The sequence below is a fragment of the Mytilus californianus genome, unplaced genomic scaffold (genome assembly GCF_021869535.1).
Source record: "Mytilus californianus isolate M0D057914Y unplaced genomic scaffold, xbMytCali1.0.p SCAF_14, whole genome shotgun sequence".
Classification (NCBI taxonomy): domain Eukaryota; kingdom Metazoa; phylum Mollusca; class Bivalvia; order Mytilida; family Mytilidae; genus Mytilus; species Mytilus californianus.
Window position 1 is genome coordinate 38,140,110 of NW_026262626.1, and position 16,477 is coordinate 38,156,586.

General features: G+C 32.8%; 1 protein-coding gene across 1 annotated transcript in view; it reads left to right on the forward strand.

The window, feature by feature from the left end:
* Positions 1-16,477, forward strand: part of LOC127724473 (zinc finger C3H1 domain-containing protein-like) — an 87,256-nt gene that overhangs the window by 45,887 nt on the left and 24,892 nt on the right. The window contains exons 23-24 of the mRNA XM_052231440.1: positions 5,703-5,867; positions 8,316-8,485. Coding sequence (XP_052087400.1) covers positions 5,703-5,867; positions 8,316-8,485 — 335 coding nt within the window. The remainder of the gene's footprint in view (positions 1-5,702; positions 5,868-8,315; positions 8,486-16,477) is intronic.

Below are 16,477 nucleotides of genomic sequence, written 5' to 3' on the forward strand. Positions count from 1 at the left end.
AACGACAACCACTAATCTACAGGCTCCTGACTTGGGATAGGCACATTAAGAATGTGGCTGGGTTAAACATGTTAGCTTAGTACACATGTGCAATCATTAGGATACAAACTTTTTAAAAATAATTATATGATAAATAAAAATTAAAAATATGTCAAATTGGAGATTGCAAGGTTTACAAAATGGAAATGGGATGGTGTGAACTAGGCATGGTGTTGTATGGACATCTTTTGTTTTACTAAAAATATACAGAGTAAATATATTATGACTAATATCAAGATTCATACATATGTATTTATGTGCGGTATAACATACTGGTCAATCAACTAGTATAATTCATTTAAATAACAATTAACGGCTATGATCATCTCTAGGCCAATGGGTCTTTAATTGACCATTTGGCACAGCACAAATAGTATTTGTGAAATTTTATCTTTATATATTTCCATTTTTTATTACATTGGTGAGCTAGAAGATGTTTACAAAATTTTAACTTATTACTAAATGTAATTTCAAAGTGTCTTAAAATCAAAAACATTAGAACTCCTATTTGTAGTTTTCCTTGCAAATGGGAATTGGTGTACTAGCAGTAGCAAGACCCTAAGCATGCGTCTCGAGACTGCTTAGGGTTATTTAATTAAGTGTGCTTAGACTGAAAAAAAATTCTTTATAACATTGGTATTTGTAAATCGCACTTTAAAGTGTCACGTAGACTATTATGTAATCTATGTGTCTCATTCAAGTGCAACAGAAAATAACAGAAACATAACACTAGTACTGATTTGTTACAGTACTGATAATCGATTTCTGTTACAAATGGTTTTATCTGAACTTATGGTTTTGATGCTCAAGGGTAGCATGGGCCGGGCTTCCAAATAATATTTGAGCCAGCCGGACATTTTTTTTGTGTGTCTCATCCCGATTTTAATCCTTTGAGACTTAGTAACAACAGGCAACCATAGTAATCAGTTGGGCATCATATAAATTATGATTGACACAAAAACAGTATTTGACTTGATTTTTAATATAAATTCGATGTTTTGGCGTTAACTGTTACATTGATAGTGCACCATTCGAAGTTTGCAACATCCGCGTACTAATATATGCCGAAGACTATTTATTTGTGCAAAATTATGCTGTCAATAACTTCACTTTCGTTTCTAAAAAGTACATATCTAATACCGGATGTTGACTTGACAATGGTAAAAGACGGACCAGAGACAGATACTTAAAATCCGTGTAGGTTTACAAAGCACGACAGAGTTTAAGTAGCTCTTTTCGCGTTATTTCTACAGGAAAATACTCGAAATGAAAGTAAGATAAAGGTATCAATGATATTTTTAGCATTTTTGAAAATTCGGATGCGCACGAGTGTACTAGTTCAAAAAATGTGGTTCTGACTATTTTTGACTTAAAATCTTTATTACTACCTTTTTAAATTTTCATCAAATCATATTTATATACGATTTCTGGTATTCTGAATCTTGTTGACTAAATTAATTAGATGCAAACCGCTGAAATTTAAGAAAATAACTTTTAATAGACTAATGTCTGGTACAAAATAGTATTACCTGTCGCCTGAACAGGTAAAATCAGCTGTCAGAGAACTAATTTACCCTGATTGTAATGAGAGGGTATTAAAGTAGGGTTTGTTTTGATAGTAATTATAATCATGTCACTTATATGACCGGAAATGTGTGGCTGTTTAAGGCAAAAGGTCAAGTCAAAAGATTGCATAAACTTCAATTTTTTTTCTGAACTATGTTATTAAAATGTCCGTTTCAGCCTCGTCACAACAAGTCATTTATATAATTTATCGGACTTGTCTGGAAAATACGACCGTTTTGGAAGCCCTGAGCTTGGGTCTAGAAAATGATTGTTGGAAACTGTTCTATCTGCATGATCTGACAGGCAGAACCTTTTTGAAGAGGTGTCTGTTTGGTTCTGCTGGATGTTTGAATGACAGTCACCTCTGATTAGATTTGAGAGGGATTAAAATGTGTATGCAGTTGAAGGAGTACCCTACTCTCTGTAAATGGGAGAACTTTAGCAACAGAAGGAGTTGATAGGTTGACATCTTTTTATGCCCCCGCCGTAGCGGATGGGGCATTAAGTTTTACCCTTGTCCGTCTGTACGTACATAAGTACGTACGTAAGTACGTAGGTCCGTCCGTATGTCCCGAAATTGGTTTCCGTTCTCTAACTTCAGTTTGCCTCAACCAAATGTTATGAAACTTATACACAATGCTTATTACCACAAAACACAGATCAAGTTTGAATTTTGGTGGTGTCACTTTAACCGATCTAGAGTTATGCCCCTTTATAAAAGGAAAAATTGCAAACATTTTATTTTCTTCTAAATATCAAGTTTATATAATATATTTTTAAAATTGGAGTTATCTTCCTTTGACCATGATTATAGTTGAATCAACTAAAATCATTGCTTTATACAATGCAATGTTTAATTTTGACTTCCACTGATAAAACACAGATCAAGTTGAATTTGGGTAGTGTCACTTTAACCATTATTGAGTTATGCCCCTTTATAAATAGAAAGATTGCAAAATTTTTTAGTTTCCATTCTGTAACTGAAGTTTTCCCCAGCCAAACATTATGAAACCTATACGTATGTACGTCCGTCCGTACGTCCCGAAATTGGTTTCCGTTCTCTAACTTCAGTTTGCCTCAACCAAATGTTATGAAACTTATACACAATGCTTATTACCACAAAACACAGATCAAGTTTGAATTTTGGTGGCGTCACTTCAACCGATCTAGAGTTATGCCCCTTTATAAAAGGAAATATTGCAAAATTTTTAGTTTCCGTTCTCTAACTTAAGTTTGCCTCAACCAAATGTTATGAAACTTATACACAATGCTTATTACCACAAAACACAGATCAAGTTTGAATTTTGGTGGTGTCACTTTAACCGATCTAGAGTTATGCCCTTTATAAAAGGAAAAATTGCAAAAATTTTATTTTCTTCTAAATATCAAGTTTATATAATATATTTTTAAAATTGAAGTTATCTTCCTTTGACCATGATTATAGTTGAATCAACTACAATCATTGCTTTATACAATGCAATGTTTAATTTTGACTTCCACTGATAAAACACAGATCAAGTTGAATTTGGGTAGTGTCACTTTAACCATTATTGAGTTATGCCCCTTTATAAATAGAAAGATTGCAAAATTTTTTAGTTTCCATTCTGTAACTGAAGTTTTCCCCAGCCAAACATTATGAAACCTATACACAATATTCATTACCACAAAACTCAGTAAGGATCAAGTACAATTTTTTTGTTTCAGTTCTCTAAATTGAGTTTGCCTCAACCAAATGTTATGAAACTTATACACAATGCTTATTACTACATAATACAGATTAAGTACGAAATTAGGTGGCAACACTTTTACCATTCTAGAGTTATGTCCCTTTATAAACATAAAAATTGCTGAATTTTTTAGTTTGTCTCAACCAAATGTTGTAAACACAACCGTTCTAGAGTTATGCGTGTTTACAAATAGAAAAATTGCTGAATTTTTAGTTTCTGTTCTCTACTTAAGTTAGCCTCAACCAAATGTTATGAGATTTGCACACAATGCTTATTACCACAAAACTCAGATCAAGTTCAAATTTGGGTAGCGTCACTTTTACCGTTCTTCAGTTATGTCCCTTTATAACTATATGATATGCAAGCGGGGGCATCATCTGTGTCCACATGTGGACACTATCCACATTTATTTTTAAATTGTTCATTTGGCTTGTCCCAGGTTCAAGTTTTGGTTTAAGCTAGTTTACATGTACATATCAACTTGAACTTTATAAGTAATCATGTTCAATCCTTATGAGGTTAACTTTTAAAAAATATGCCAAATAGCTTTTTTTGCCAGGAATTGTGAGGTACTCTGAACCTGTAAATGTGATATTGTGGGGCATTGTGTCCTATGGACACTTTAATTTGCCTCCAATGCACAAAGACTAATATTAAAATTTCTATATATCATTGGAATAAAAAAATAGCACCTTAAAGTGTCATGTAGATTATTATGTTATCTATGTGTCTCATTCAAGTGCTACATAAAATAACAGAAACATAACACTAGTACTGATTTGTTACAGTACTGATAATTTTTTTCTGTAACAAATTCTTTATGTGAATTCTTGATTTTTGATGCTCAAAGGTTGCTGGTGTCTAGAACTAGATCTATAAAAGAACTGTTACCTCTGATAAGATTTTAGAAGAATTTAATTGTGTGTATGCTGTTGGGGGAGTGTTATATTCTCTGCACACTAGAGAACCTTTGCAACAAAATGGGGACATAGGTAGACTTTTGAAGGCCAATTTTTAAAATGCAACAGTATTCTTGTGAGAGTGATTCCATCTTAAACGATCTCTCAGACAAATCAACCAGTCGACCACGTGATCGGAATTGTACAGAATAATACCGAAAGTTTTGAAAATTCAAAAACAATAGCGCTGATATTTGATAGGATACTGCTGCGGTCTGCCCAATAGCACAGTGCTGAAATACGATAGCGCTGAATACCGCAGCGCTAAAACGGCCTGGGAGAACACTGTTCCTACTGAAGGGCTGTTGTTCTCTCAGGGCACTCTGGCTTCCTCCACCAATAAAAACTGACTGCCACAAAATAGCGCAATAGTGTTGAAAGTTGAGATTAAACACAGATCAATCAATCAATCATTGTTGTTAAGCAATCCAGTTGGGATAGAATAGAACAAGTGATGGTTCTTGTCATTAACTACATAACCCTATTCTTAAGAAATATGTATATGGAGTGTTTATTGACCATGGCATCTCTGATGTTCCATATTTCATTTTTACCCACAAAAGGGGGGGGCCTGGGCCCCGTGGGCCCCCTGGATCCGCCTATGATCACATTTATATAAATGAGAAGATATGCAAGTCTGCACCTTAAAGTGTCATGTAGATTATTATATAATCTATGTGTCTCATTCAAGTGCAACAAAAAATAACAGAAATATAACATTTGTACTGATAAGTCATGACAGTACTGCAAATTGATTTCTGTTACAATGTCTACAGGATATCTTTGATAAAGAAGAGATATGGAATGGACTAAAAATAAAATGTCAATATATTCATGACATGGTTTAGATAATTTAAATATTGTAGACTAGGTTATTGTGCTCTGAACCCAAATGTGTTTGATTCCCCTTTAAACACAAACAATTTGATGTCTTCTATGTGGATTCAGTATTGTTAAGGTACTTATTTTCCTGAATATCTTGGGTAAAGATTGACCTCAAATTTCAGTGTTTTAAAAAAATCTATTGGCTATTATCATGATTATATAGACAAAAAATACAAATTATGCAAATTGGGGAGATTTAAAAATCCTTTGACTAGAAAGGAGTTTGTTAAAAAATCCTGCATTGTTTTTTTTTAACAGCTTATATATTTTCATTTTATATTAATGAATAACGAAATTGTGCTAAAACTAAGTCTGCAACTCCCTCAGGCAAAGTTGACCTTAAATGATTTTAGATGTTCTGTTTACTTCTAAAAAAATTTATGCCCACAGATGTTTTAATTTCATAGAATTTACCATTTTTGTCTGAAGCATATCTAAATGATAAAGGAAATTCCAGACAAATATATTTGTGTTGATGGACATAAGCATCATATGACTATATCATTATCGTTGTGTGATATTTCAGGGTAAACTAATGAAAACAAAAGAAAACACGTGGATCCATACCAATTTGCAGCCAGTGGATAAATGTGTCTTATGGTTGTCATATATCAATCTTAAAGAATTCAAACAGCTACCTCCGCAGCTGTACAATCCACAGAAACAGATGGCAGGCAGAATTGTCAATAAGGTAATTAATTTGTTTATTTGCATTATTTTATTTTATTTTATTGGAGGCAAATATCTACGCATAACCTAATAACTAGATTTTTTATGGCCCCGCCGTAGCGGAGGGGGCATTAAGTTTTACCCCTGTACGTTCGTACGTCCCAAAATTTTTCGTTCTCTAACTTTAGTTTGCCTCAACCAAATGTTATGAAACTTATACATAATGCTTATTACCACAAAACACAGATCAAGTTTGAATTTTGTTGGCGTCACTAGTACTGTTTTAGAGTTATGCCCCTTTACCAATGGAATAATTGCTGAATTTTACATTTCCGTTCTCTAACTTATTTATTGTGTTATTTTGCATTTACTTAAAAGGGTGACTTGCAACCAAACACACAGAAAAAAGATAAATATTTTATATTAGCTCAGAATTCTATAATGACTGATATAACATATTTTAAAAAAAAAATCCATTAATAAATTAATAATATACTTTATAGAAATTAATCCCACAGTCAAAGTTGACCTTAGATGAACTTGACTATTCCTTTGGGTCCCTTTTGGTCATATAGCTGCTCACGTTGTTAGGCTCTCAAATGTTTGGGTTAAGAGTCTTCCGATGAAGACACTTTATTCACATAAAATTTAAAATGAGTTATTTTTTTTCAAACATAGGCATGAAAATTTTACAGTTGAACCATGATAAATCAACAAATGGAATGAAAAAAGTATTTGAATTTACAGGGCAGAGAAAACTACCTAAATCTAATTTTTACAAAGATAAGTTAATTTAAAGTACGGATGTACCCGTGAAATGAAACAGGTTTACGTTTTCTCCTTAGCCTCTTTCTGGTGAAGTCAATTTATTATAATTTAAACGATTATTTCATCTTTATTGCTGTAGTAATTTAATTTGTTCTAAAATTTTCGGGTAAAATGTGTTCCACTGACACAATTTTCTACCTGCTCTATCATCAGAGTTGTCTACAAACAATAAACATACATGCCATTCTGATTGACCTCTAGATGTTTTTTGTTGTTGTTTTTTTTATGCTGTAGGCGACATGGGCATTAAGTGTTATCCTTGACCGTCTGTCTTTCCGTTCGTCCATCCCTCTGTCCCATGTTTGTTTATTTGAAGCTTGAGCGGGGACATTCGTATCCTCAGACTCATTCTTTTTTCATTCTCTTCTGGTTGCTGTCTTGTTTACATATCCTATTTTTATTTTATTAATATTTCTGATATACTGTCAAGCGGTGTGTCTAGTGCGAACATTTATACCCTGGGTTTCCCAAGTATTAATAAAGACACAATAAAGTTTTAGTTGTTGGTTAAATTAGCATTTGTGTTTCTTGTTGTCATAACTAACTGTTTTTGTATGTGTTCATCATGGAGAGTAAAAGATAAGTGTATGAAAATTGAATAAACCACGATCGTTTTGAAAAGAAAATTCACCATTTTTTCTAATGTATCAGGTGATTGCCAGTCATGTGACTTAATATTGTAAAGTGATGATTTAGTCTATGAGAAGTTTTTTTTATAAATAAGTTTCTACTTTGTAACTTTTAAACAACTGTTTAAAACCTTTCAAGAAATTATCATTGAAAACATGATAATCCCATAATTGTAATCTGAACGAATTTAATTAGGAACAAGGTGGACCTGTCATTGATTTGTTTTGACATCGATTAGACCCACTAATTGAGGTGTGATAATCTGGATTAACAGCTAGAACATGTAGAATCAACAAACAAAAAATAAAAATAATGAGATTTTAACAATTTATTTCAGCACTGATTCATAACATAAAATTAGATAATACATGTATATATGCATTTATAGCAAAGCACTGAAAGTCACAATATTCAAGTTAGAAAGCACTAAATACAAAGAATATTACATCAAATTGTCATTTAAAACGCTTCAAATTCTTCATCATCACTGTCTTCATTGAAGATCCTATAAATATCTTGTAGTACAGCTAGTGGTGTATCATTAAAGATTAAGAAATAGATGTTAATGATAATTATTTGACTGATTCGTAATTACGTTATTGTTTCAATCAGAACATTAATTAGGATATTTAATCTTGTCTTTGATACTCAAACAATTTATTAAATTTGGTTTTAAAAAAAACTTAAATGAAGATTTATCTCAATCTACTTACATTTTAAAATAAAATTCTTATTCATTTGTCAGAATATTTGCAATTCGTATTCATTACGTATTCCGTACGGAATTCTCCGACATCCAGTTTACAGGTAGACTTCCTGTTTGCCGATTTTGGAGCTGTGACTTTTCCGAAAATGTCTATGAGTATTATACGAACAAGAAACTTTTTTTCTCAAGTTTCTTGAACCATAAAGGGGGTGTGCACTATACACACCAAAAGACGGTATGTGAACTTAAAGAATTAAGATAACTGAATATGGTTTATAAGTATTTTCTGTCAATTATTTTTTGCAGGATAAACTGATAATTCCTTGGAACAGTTTACCCCAGTTAGGTTCCAATGTTGATGTTCTTAAAACCCTGATGTTGAAAGCTGTGGAAGACTGTATGACTTTGGGGAAAACAGTCCTGTCTATAGAAATTCTCTATGTTAATATATTCAACCTACTACAGTCACAACAAAGGTAAGATTTCACATTCTTTTTCCACAACAAATATCACACCCCATATTATTGAGTTAACCTGGTTCCTTGTCCATTATCTGTTTGGCTTTACTATATATGGTAAACATAAAGTTACTTCTTGTTGTTCATGTCCTTGTCTTGCCTCTAGTCTAGTGGTTATCATTGGTTACTATATGCTAAAGTTGTGTTTTTCGCTTATTATCAAAGTCAGATTGTATTACACACACAAAGGGGCATAGTGGTCTAAGAAGTCGAACTACTGTATCACTAGCCTATCAACACTGAAGTTGTGAGTTTGAATCTTGCATATGGCAGGTTCATTAGACTCCAATCTGAATTGACTAGGATCATCAATTTTCCTACCGAAGGTCGGTGGCTCTCTCAAGGCACTCGGGCTTCCTCCACCAAATAAAACTAACTGCCACGAAATAGCACAATAGTGCTAAAAGTGGCATTAAACACCAATCAATCAATCAGTATTACACACATGTCATGTACCCTGATTTGTTATCTAACAGGATTTTGTCTTTATTTTTATTATGCTCCCGCCAAAGGAGAAGGGGCATTAAGTGTTACATTGTCCGTCCATAAGTCTTTCTGTGTGGAAAAATTGCTCAACTTTTCATTTCCTTTCTCTAAGTTTAGTTTGCCCCAACCAAATGTTATGAAATTAGACATGATTCTTATTACCACAAAATACAGATCAAGTTTGAAATTGGGTGGTGTCACTTTTATAGTTCTTAAGTTATGTCCCTTTATAACATTATATGCAAGCAGGGGCATCATCTGTATCCATTCTCCATTTGTTTCACAATAAACCACATTTGCTGAACTTCAGACACCACATAAATTGGTGGGGAGGTTTTTTTTATATATATATATCTATTAGTGTTTTCCAAGAAATACTTTGGAGGATGTTTGTCATTAATTTTGAGGGATGGAAACTTATATAGAGGAACAGGGAGTTTAAAATGTTAAATGATGGGTATTTAATTAATGCATAGGACCCACTATACATTATTCCTCTTGGGAAGACATAAAATATGTTATGGACATATAAAAAATATGAGTAATAACTTATGGAAATGCATTATATTCTGGTCTTTCTTTTTAAGGACATAAGAGCTCAAATAACTTCTAATTATAAAAAAATATATGTTCAAAGAAATGTTGTTCATGACTTGTTCTTGATTTTTAACAAATTTGTATCTATAAAAATTGTTGTCTGAATGTAGACAAAGCGTATTAACTTATTTTGAAGGCTGAAGGGTTAACAGCCAGGTTTTAAATTCATAGAACTTTGATAAAATTGAGGAGCTTAATTAGATTCAAAATTTTCATGCCAACCTACAATGTAGAGGGGCATTATGTTTTCTGGTCTGTTCGTCTGTCAGTCTAGTCTGCCTTTCCTGTATCAGGTTAAGGTGTTGGTTTAAGGGGGATTACAGTTTTGGTTTATGGTGGATTACAGTTTTGGTTTATTGTGGATTACAGTTTTGGTTTAAGGTGGATTACCATTTTGGTTTAAGGTGGATTACAGTTTTGGTTTTTTAGGTGGATAACAGTTTTGGTTTAAGGTGGATTACAGTTTTGGTTTAAGGTGGATTACCATTTTGGTTTAAGGTGGATTACAGTTTTGGTTTAAGATGGATTACCATTTTGGTTTAAGGGGGATTACAGTTTTGATTTAAGGTGGATTACCATTTTGGTTTAAGCTGGATTACAGTTTTGGTTTAGGGTAGTTTGTGATCACCTCAACTTTAAACTTTATATTATACACATGTATCAAGCATTCCTTTTTTATGCTTTCATTAGTGCAAAAAATGTTATAATAATCTTTCATAAAATTGAGAATGGAAATGGGGAATGTGTCAAAGAGACAACAACCCGACCATAGAACAGACAACAGCAGAAGGTCACCAACAGGTCTTCAATGCAGCGAGAAATTCCCGCACCCGGAGGCGTCCTTCAGCTGGCCCCTAAACAAATATATATACTAGTTCAGTGATAATGAACGCCATACTAAACTCCAAATTGTACACAAGAAACTAAAATTAAAAATAATACAAGACTAACAAAGGCTAGAGGCTCCTGACTTGGGACAGGCGCAAAAATGCGGCGGGGTTAAACATGTTTATGAGATCTCAACCCTCCCCCTATACCTCTAGCCAATGTAGAAAAGTAAACGCATAACAATACGCACATTAAAATTCAGTTCAAGAGAAGTCCGAGTCTGATGTCAGAAGATGTAACCAAAGAAAATAAACAAAATGACAATAATACATAAATAACAACAGACTACTAGCAGTTAACTGACATGCCAGCTCCAGACTTCAATTAAACTGATTGAAAGATTATGTCTTCATCATATGAATATCAGGCACAATCCTTCCCGTTAGGGGTTTAGTATCATACCATCATAACATATATGAGAAGAACATAACCCGTGTCATGCCAACAACTGGTTTTTTTAAAATAAATGTGTTTAGTGCCGATGCAAAGACCCTATAAGTGAATCAATATTAACGCCAAAATATGCAATCTTTAATGACCTGACAACAGTATCGTAACTATATCCCTTCTTAATAAGTCTATTTAAAGGTTTTGTTATCTTCATGTTTGCCTATTGTTTTACAATCACAATAATAAATGCAAGCCAGAAACATCTGGCTTTACAGTATTTAAAAATGTCACGGAAAAAAACAATGAAAAATATGTTTGTTAAAAGTAATTAGCCTAAAGACTTTTCATAAATCATCAGAACTATTTAGGTGTGGCATTGAAACTATTATCGGCTTAAGCATGTAAACTCTAAGAATTATAGATATGTACTAAAATTACAGGTGAAGAGGACAAAAAAACAACCTGTTAAAATGTCATGCCTAGAATTACCTGTAATTTATTAATTACCTGTCTTACGTAGAGAAATGGGAAGATTTACCTGTAAAAAAATGCAAGTTTAATGTTCCGGCAGAAATATTACACTTGTACCAACATAAATCTGCCTTTAATTGGATTGAAGACATTAATTGTGGCTTATGTATACCAAATTAATGGGATGTATTGATATATTCTTTTTTCTTCCACAAAAATGCAGACAGATTTCTTGCAGCAATTGTTTTTTGCTTCAAAAGTTTTATTGCTTGTATCCTGTGTTTATTAAACAGATTTGTTTAATTATATGCATGTTTAATTCACCAATTTAAAAGACAAAACTTATTTAAAGTATTCCCTGAAGAAATTAAAATAATTTACAAAGTGTCAGACTGTGAAATATTTTAATAGGTGCACACGCTAGACAGTTTTATTGCACATAGTGAAATATCCATCATATGAAGTAATTGTTTTGTCTTTGCTGCTACTAATTTACGACATTTCTCTGGGATCAAAAGAACAATTCCTTAGAAGATAACACAATTTTTTAGCTAATTGATAACTGGTAGTGCTTTTATTTGTCACATTAACCTATTGTCTTTTGATTTGATTATTTTTTTCATTTATCCATAGATAAGAGAATCTTTTATCCATCATTGTTTTTTTGTCAGGTTTTTTAAATGATTTAATTGTCTCAGAAAGCGAGACATAGGGATTGCTTTTCAGGCGAATGGTGGAGGCGTCAACAATTGTTAAGTTTTCTGCTTAAGTTATTTTGATAGGAACTACTTCACGGCCGACACTCGGCTAACCGAGAGATTGGTCGGTTAATCTATATTGAGTATGCGGCTATATGGGCGGTTGGTCTGTTAATCGGGTTGGTTATACGTCTGTTAAGAGTAAAACGCACAATTTAATGTTAAACTCTGTTAAATATACGGATTTTTATACAACCGCAAAAAATTTTTGCGGTCGTATATTGGTATGACGTTGGCGTCGTCGTCCGAAGACACATTGGTTTTCGCACTCTAACTTTTGTTTAAGTGAATGGATCTCTATGAAATTTTACCATAAGGTTCAATACCACAAAAGGAAGGTTGGGATTGATTTTGGGGATTATGGTACCAACAGTTAAGGAATTAGGAACCAAAAAGGGGCCAAAAATAAGCATTTTTGTAACTTCCAGACATAACTTGTGTGTTAGTGTATGGATCTCTCTGACATTGTACCACAAGGTTCCATATCACACAGGGAATGCTGGGATTGATTTTGGGGGGTAATTGCCTCAAAATATTAGGAATTAGGGGCAAAAAAAGGGGCAAAAAACAAGCATTTTTCTAGTTTCATGACAATAACTTGTGTGTTAGTGTATGGATCTTTCTGAAATTGTACTACATGGTTCCATATCACAAAGGGAAAGCTGGAATTGAGTTTGGGGGTAATTGCCCAAAATGTTTAGCAAAAAGGGGCCAAAAATAAGCATTTTTCTAGTTTCCAGACAATAACTTGTGTTCAAGTGTATGGATCTCTCTGAAATTGTACTGCAAGGTACCATACCACAAAGGGAAGGCTGGGATTGAGTTTGGGTGTGATGAATCATAAGGGGGTTCAAAAAATTTGGGGGGGGGGGGGGATTTTTTTTTTTTCCTTTTTTTTTCTTCTTTTAAAATTTTTCATTTTAAGTTGGTTATTTCTGTTTTATATTTAAAAGCAAATAATAATGATATGGTAGGAGATACACACCAAACAGGATGTGTAAATTATTATATAATAAGTATTGTGCAATAGCAAGAAATTTTCAATTGCACAGTATTGCACAATAGCAAGAAATCTTCAATTGCACAGTATTGCGCAATAGCAAGAAATCTTCAATTGCACAGTATTGTGCAATAGCAAGAAATATCCAATAGCACAATATTGTGCAATAGCAAGAAATTGTCAATTGTACAGTATTGCGCAATAGCAAGAAATATTCAATTGCACAGTATTGTGCAAAAGAAGATACTTCGTATAAATTGCTTATTTCTTGACCAATTTCAATGGGTTTTATTCTTGAATTCTTGGGGTTCTTTAATATGCCTAATCTAACCGTGTATTAAGTTTTTGGATTTTGGGCCCCGTTTTTAAATTGGTCCACATTGAGGTCCAAAGGGTCCAAAATTAAACTTTGTTTGATTTCATCAAAAATTGAATTATTGGGGTTCTTTGATATGCCGAATCTAACCGTGTATTTAGATTCTTAATTTTTGGTTCCGTTTTCAAATTGGTCTACATTAAGGTCCAAAGGGTCCAAAATTAAACTTAGTTTGATTTTAACAAAAATTGAATTCTTAGGGTTCTTTGATATGCTGAATCTAAACATGTATTTAGATTTTTGATTATGGGCCCAGTTTTCAAGTTGGTCCAAATGGGGGTCCAAAATTAAACTTTGTTTGATTTCAACAAAAATTGAATATATGGGGTTCTTTGATATGCTGAATCTAACCATGTATTTAGATTTTTGATTTTTGGGCCCCATTATCAACTTTGTCCACATTGAGGTCAAAAGGGTCCAAAATTAAACTTTGTTTTATTTCATCAAAAATTGAATTCTTGGAGTTCTTTGATATGCTGAATCTAACCATGTATTTAGATTTTGGATATTGGACCATAATAGGTGAATGTCCAATTTAAAATTTTTAAGTTCTTAGACCACATTCATTCTGTGTCAGAAACCTATGCTGTGTCAAATATTTAATCACAATCCAAATTCAGAGCTGTATCAAGCTTGAAGGTTGTGTCCATACTTGCCCCAACTGTTCAGGGTTTGACCTCTGCGGTCGTATCAAGCTGTGCCCTGCGGAGCATTTTATTGGCATATTATGAGAACCAAATCAAATAAAGAAAAGTGTCTGACAAAATGATATCTATCATAGAACATTTTCCACCTGTAAAATAATTTCATAGCCTTTGCAGCTTTCAGTAAAACTAAAAGGCGTCGCGCAAGTATGTGGTTTTTATGCTTATACGCATAGCAATTTTTTGGATAAAAGGCGAATAAAACCATTTTTAGATATCATTTAAAGGACACAAAATAGTACTTTGGTTCTAAAAAATAAATTGACATTGAGAAATATTTTATAATTGTAATATAACTTGAGTAATTGCACATTTAAATGAATATTAGGGGAATAAAGTCTGTTAATGGGTTGGATAATTTAAATCGTGTCAGTTAAGAGTTATTTAGCCACGACAATAGTTTTGCTACCTTTATATTTTCCCATTGAAAAAGTTAAGAATGAGATGTACTTGTGAAGAAAAAATGACAATACGGTGCAACAGTATCCTTATAGTAAGAGCATTTTTATTTTATTTTTATTTCTTTGCATTTTATTGAAAGATGTGTCACTTCAATATAGCATGATATGGACTGATTGGCCGCTGGAATATGCATGAATCTATTATTACGCCAAGTTATCAAATCAAATCAAATATTTTATTGTCGTATAAACTTTATAGTTTGTGACCAAATCAATCAGCCTTATTTTTTGTGTCTGTTCAAAGTCTGCAACATCTATGTATCTGTCATGTGTTGCAATGCAGCTGGTTAAATTCCATGCGTTTTCCGGTATGCATTGTCTTTTCTACCAAGTAATCATTGTCATTTCCTGCCTAAGGAAATGTCCGTACCAAGTACAGAATATGACCGTTGTTTTCTAATCGTGAGTAAGACGTGGTTCTAAACAAGAAATTGACATTAGTAAGTTTGTTTTTTTCAATATTTGTGTTGGGTGCTGATTTAATGTGTAACAAAAAGAATATTTTATATTCCTAGAAATCACAACAAAAGCATAATATTAATTTTATTTTTCGAGTAATGATGTTTTTCCATCGTAAGTTATTAGCCGACTAGCAGTCCGCAAACGTGCTTGCTTTTGTATCGTTTTTATACGACTGCAAAAAATTTTTGCGGTCGTATGACGTTGGCGTCGTCGTCCAAAGACACATTGGTTTTCGCACTCTAACTTTAGTTTAAGTGAATGGATCTCTTTGAAATTTTACCATAAGGTTCAATACCACAAAAGGAAGGTGGGGATTGATTTTGGGGGTTATGGTACCAACAGTTAAGGAATTAGGGGCCAAAAAGGGGCCAAAAATAAGCATTTTCTAGTTTTCAGACAATAACTGTGGAATGGTGTATGGATCTCTCTGAAATTATACTACAAGTTTCCATACCACAAAGGGATGGTTAGGATTTGCTTTGGGGAGTTATGGCTCAAACCGTTTAGGAATTAAGGCAAAAAAGGGGGAAAAACAAGGTTGTCCTGGTTAATGGACAAATACTTTAGTACAAAACATAATTTAAAGCAGTGTAAGGGAGATAAATCAAATACATCATTGAAATTATCTCCCTTACACTGCCTTTAAATTATGTATAAAGTAATGGTTAATGAACAATTAAGATAATTTAAAACAGTGTAAGGGAGGTAATCCAAATACAACATTTTGGTTACTTCCCTTACTCTGCTTTTAAATTATGTTTAAAGAAATGCATATTTATAAAGGAAGACCAGTAAAAATATCTGCAAATGTTGCATCTTTTTTTTTTACAAAAAAATCCATATGAAAGATTTGACACTATATTTTAAATTCTATTATAAAATAGATTGAGTTAGCACTATGGTAAATTTAAATGGATAATTATGGTTGCAAACTCCATTGAAAAATTTCAAGAAGTAATCTTTAATTGCACAGTATGGCGCATTAGATTTGTAAAATCTTTGACCACATTTATTTATTTGTTATGCCGAATCTAACCGTGTATTTAGATTTTTAATTTTGGGTCCAGTTTTCAAATTGGTCTACATTAAGGTCCAAAGGGTCCAAAATTAAACTTTGTTTGATTTTAACAAAAATTGAATATATGGGGTTCTTTGATATGCTGAATCTAAACATGTATTTAGATTTTTGATTTTTGGCCCAGTTTTCAAGTTGGTCCAAATTGGGGTCCAAAATTAAACTTTGTTTGATTTCAACAAAAATTGAATATATGGGGTTCTTTGATATGCTGAATCTAACCATGTATTTAGATTTTTTATTTGTGGACCCCGCTATCAAATTGGTTCATATTGAGGTCAA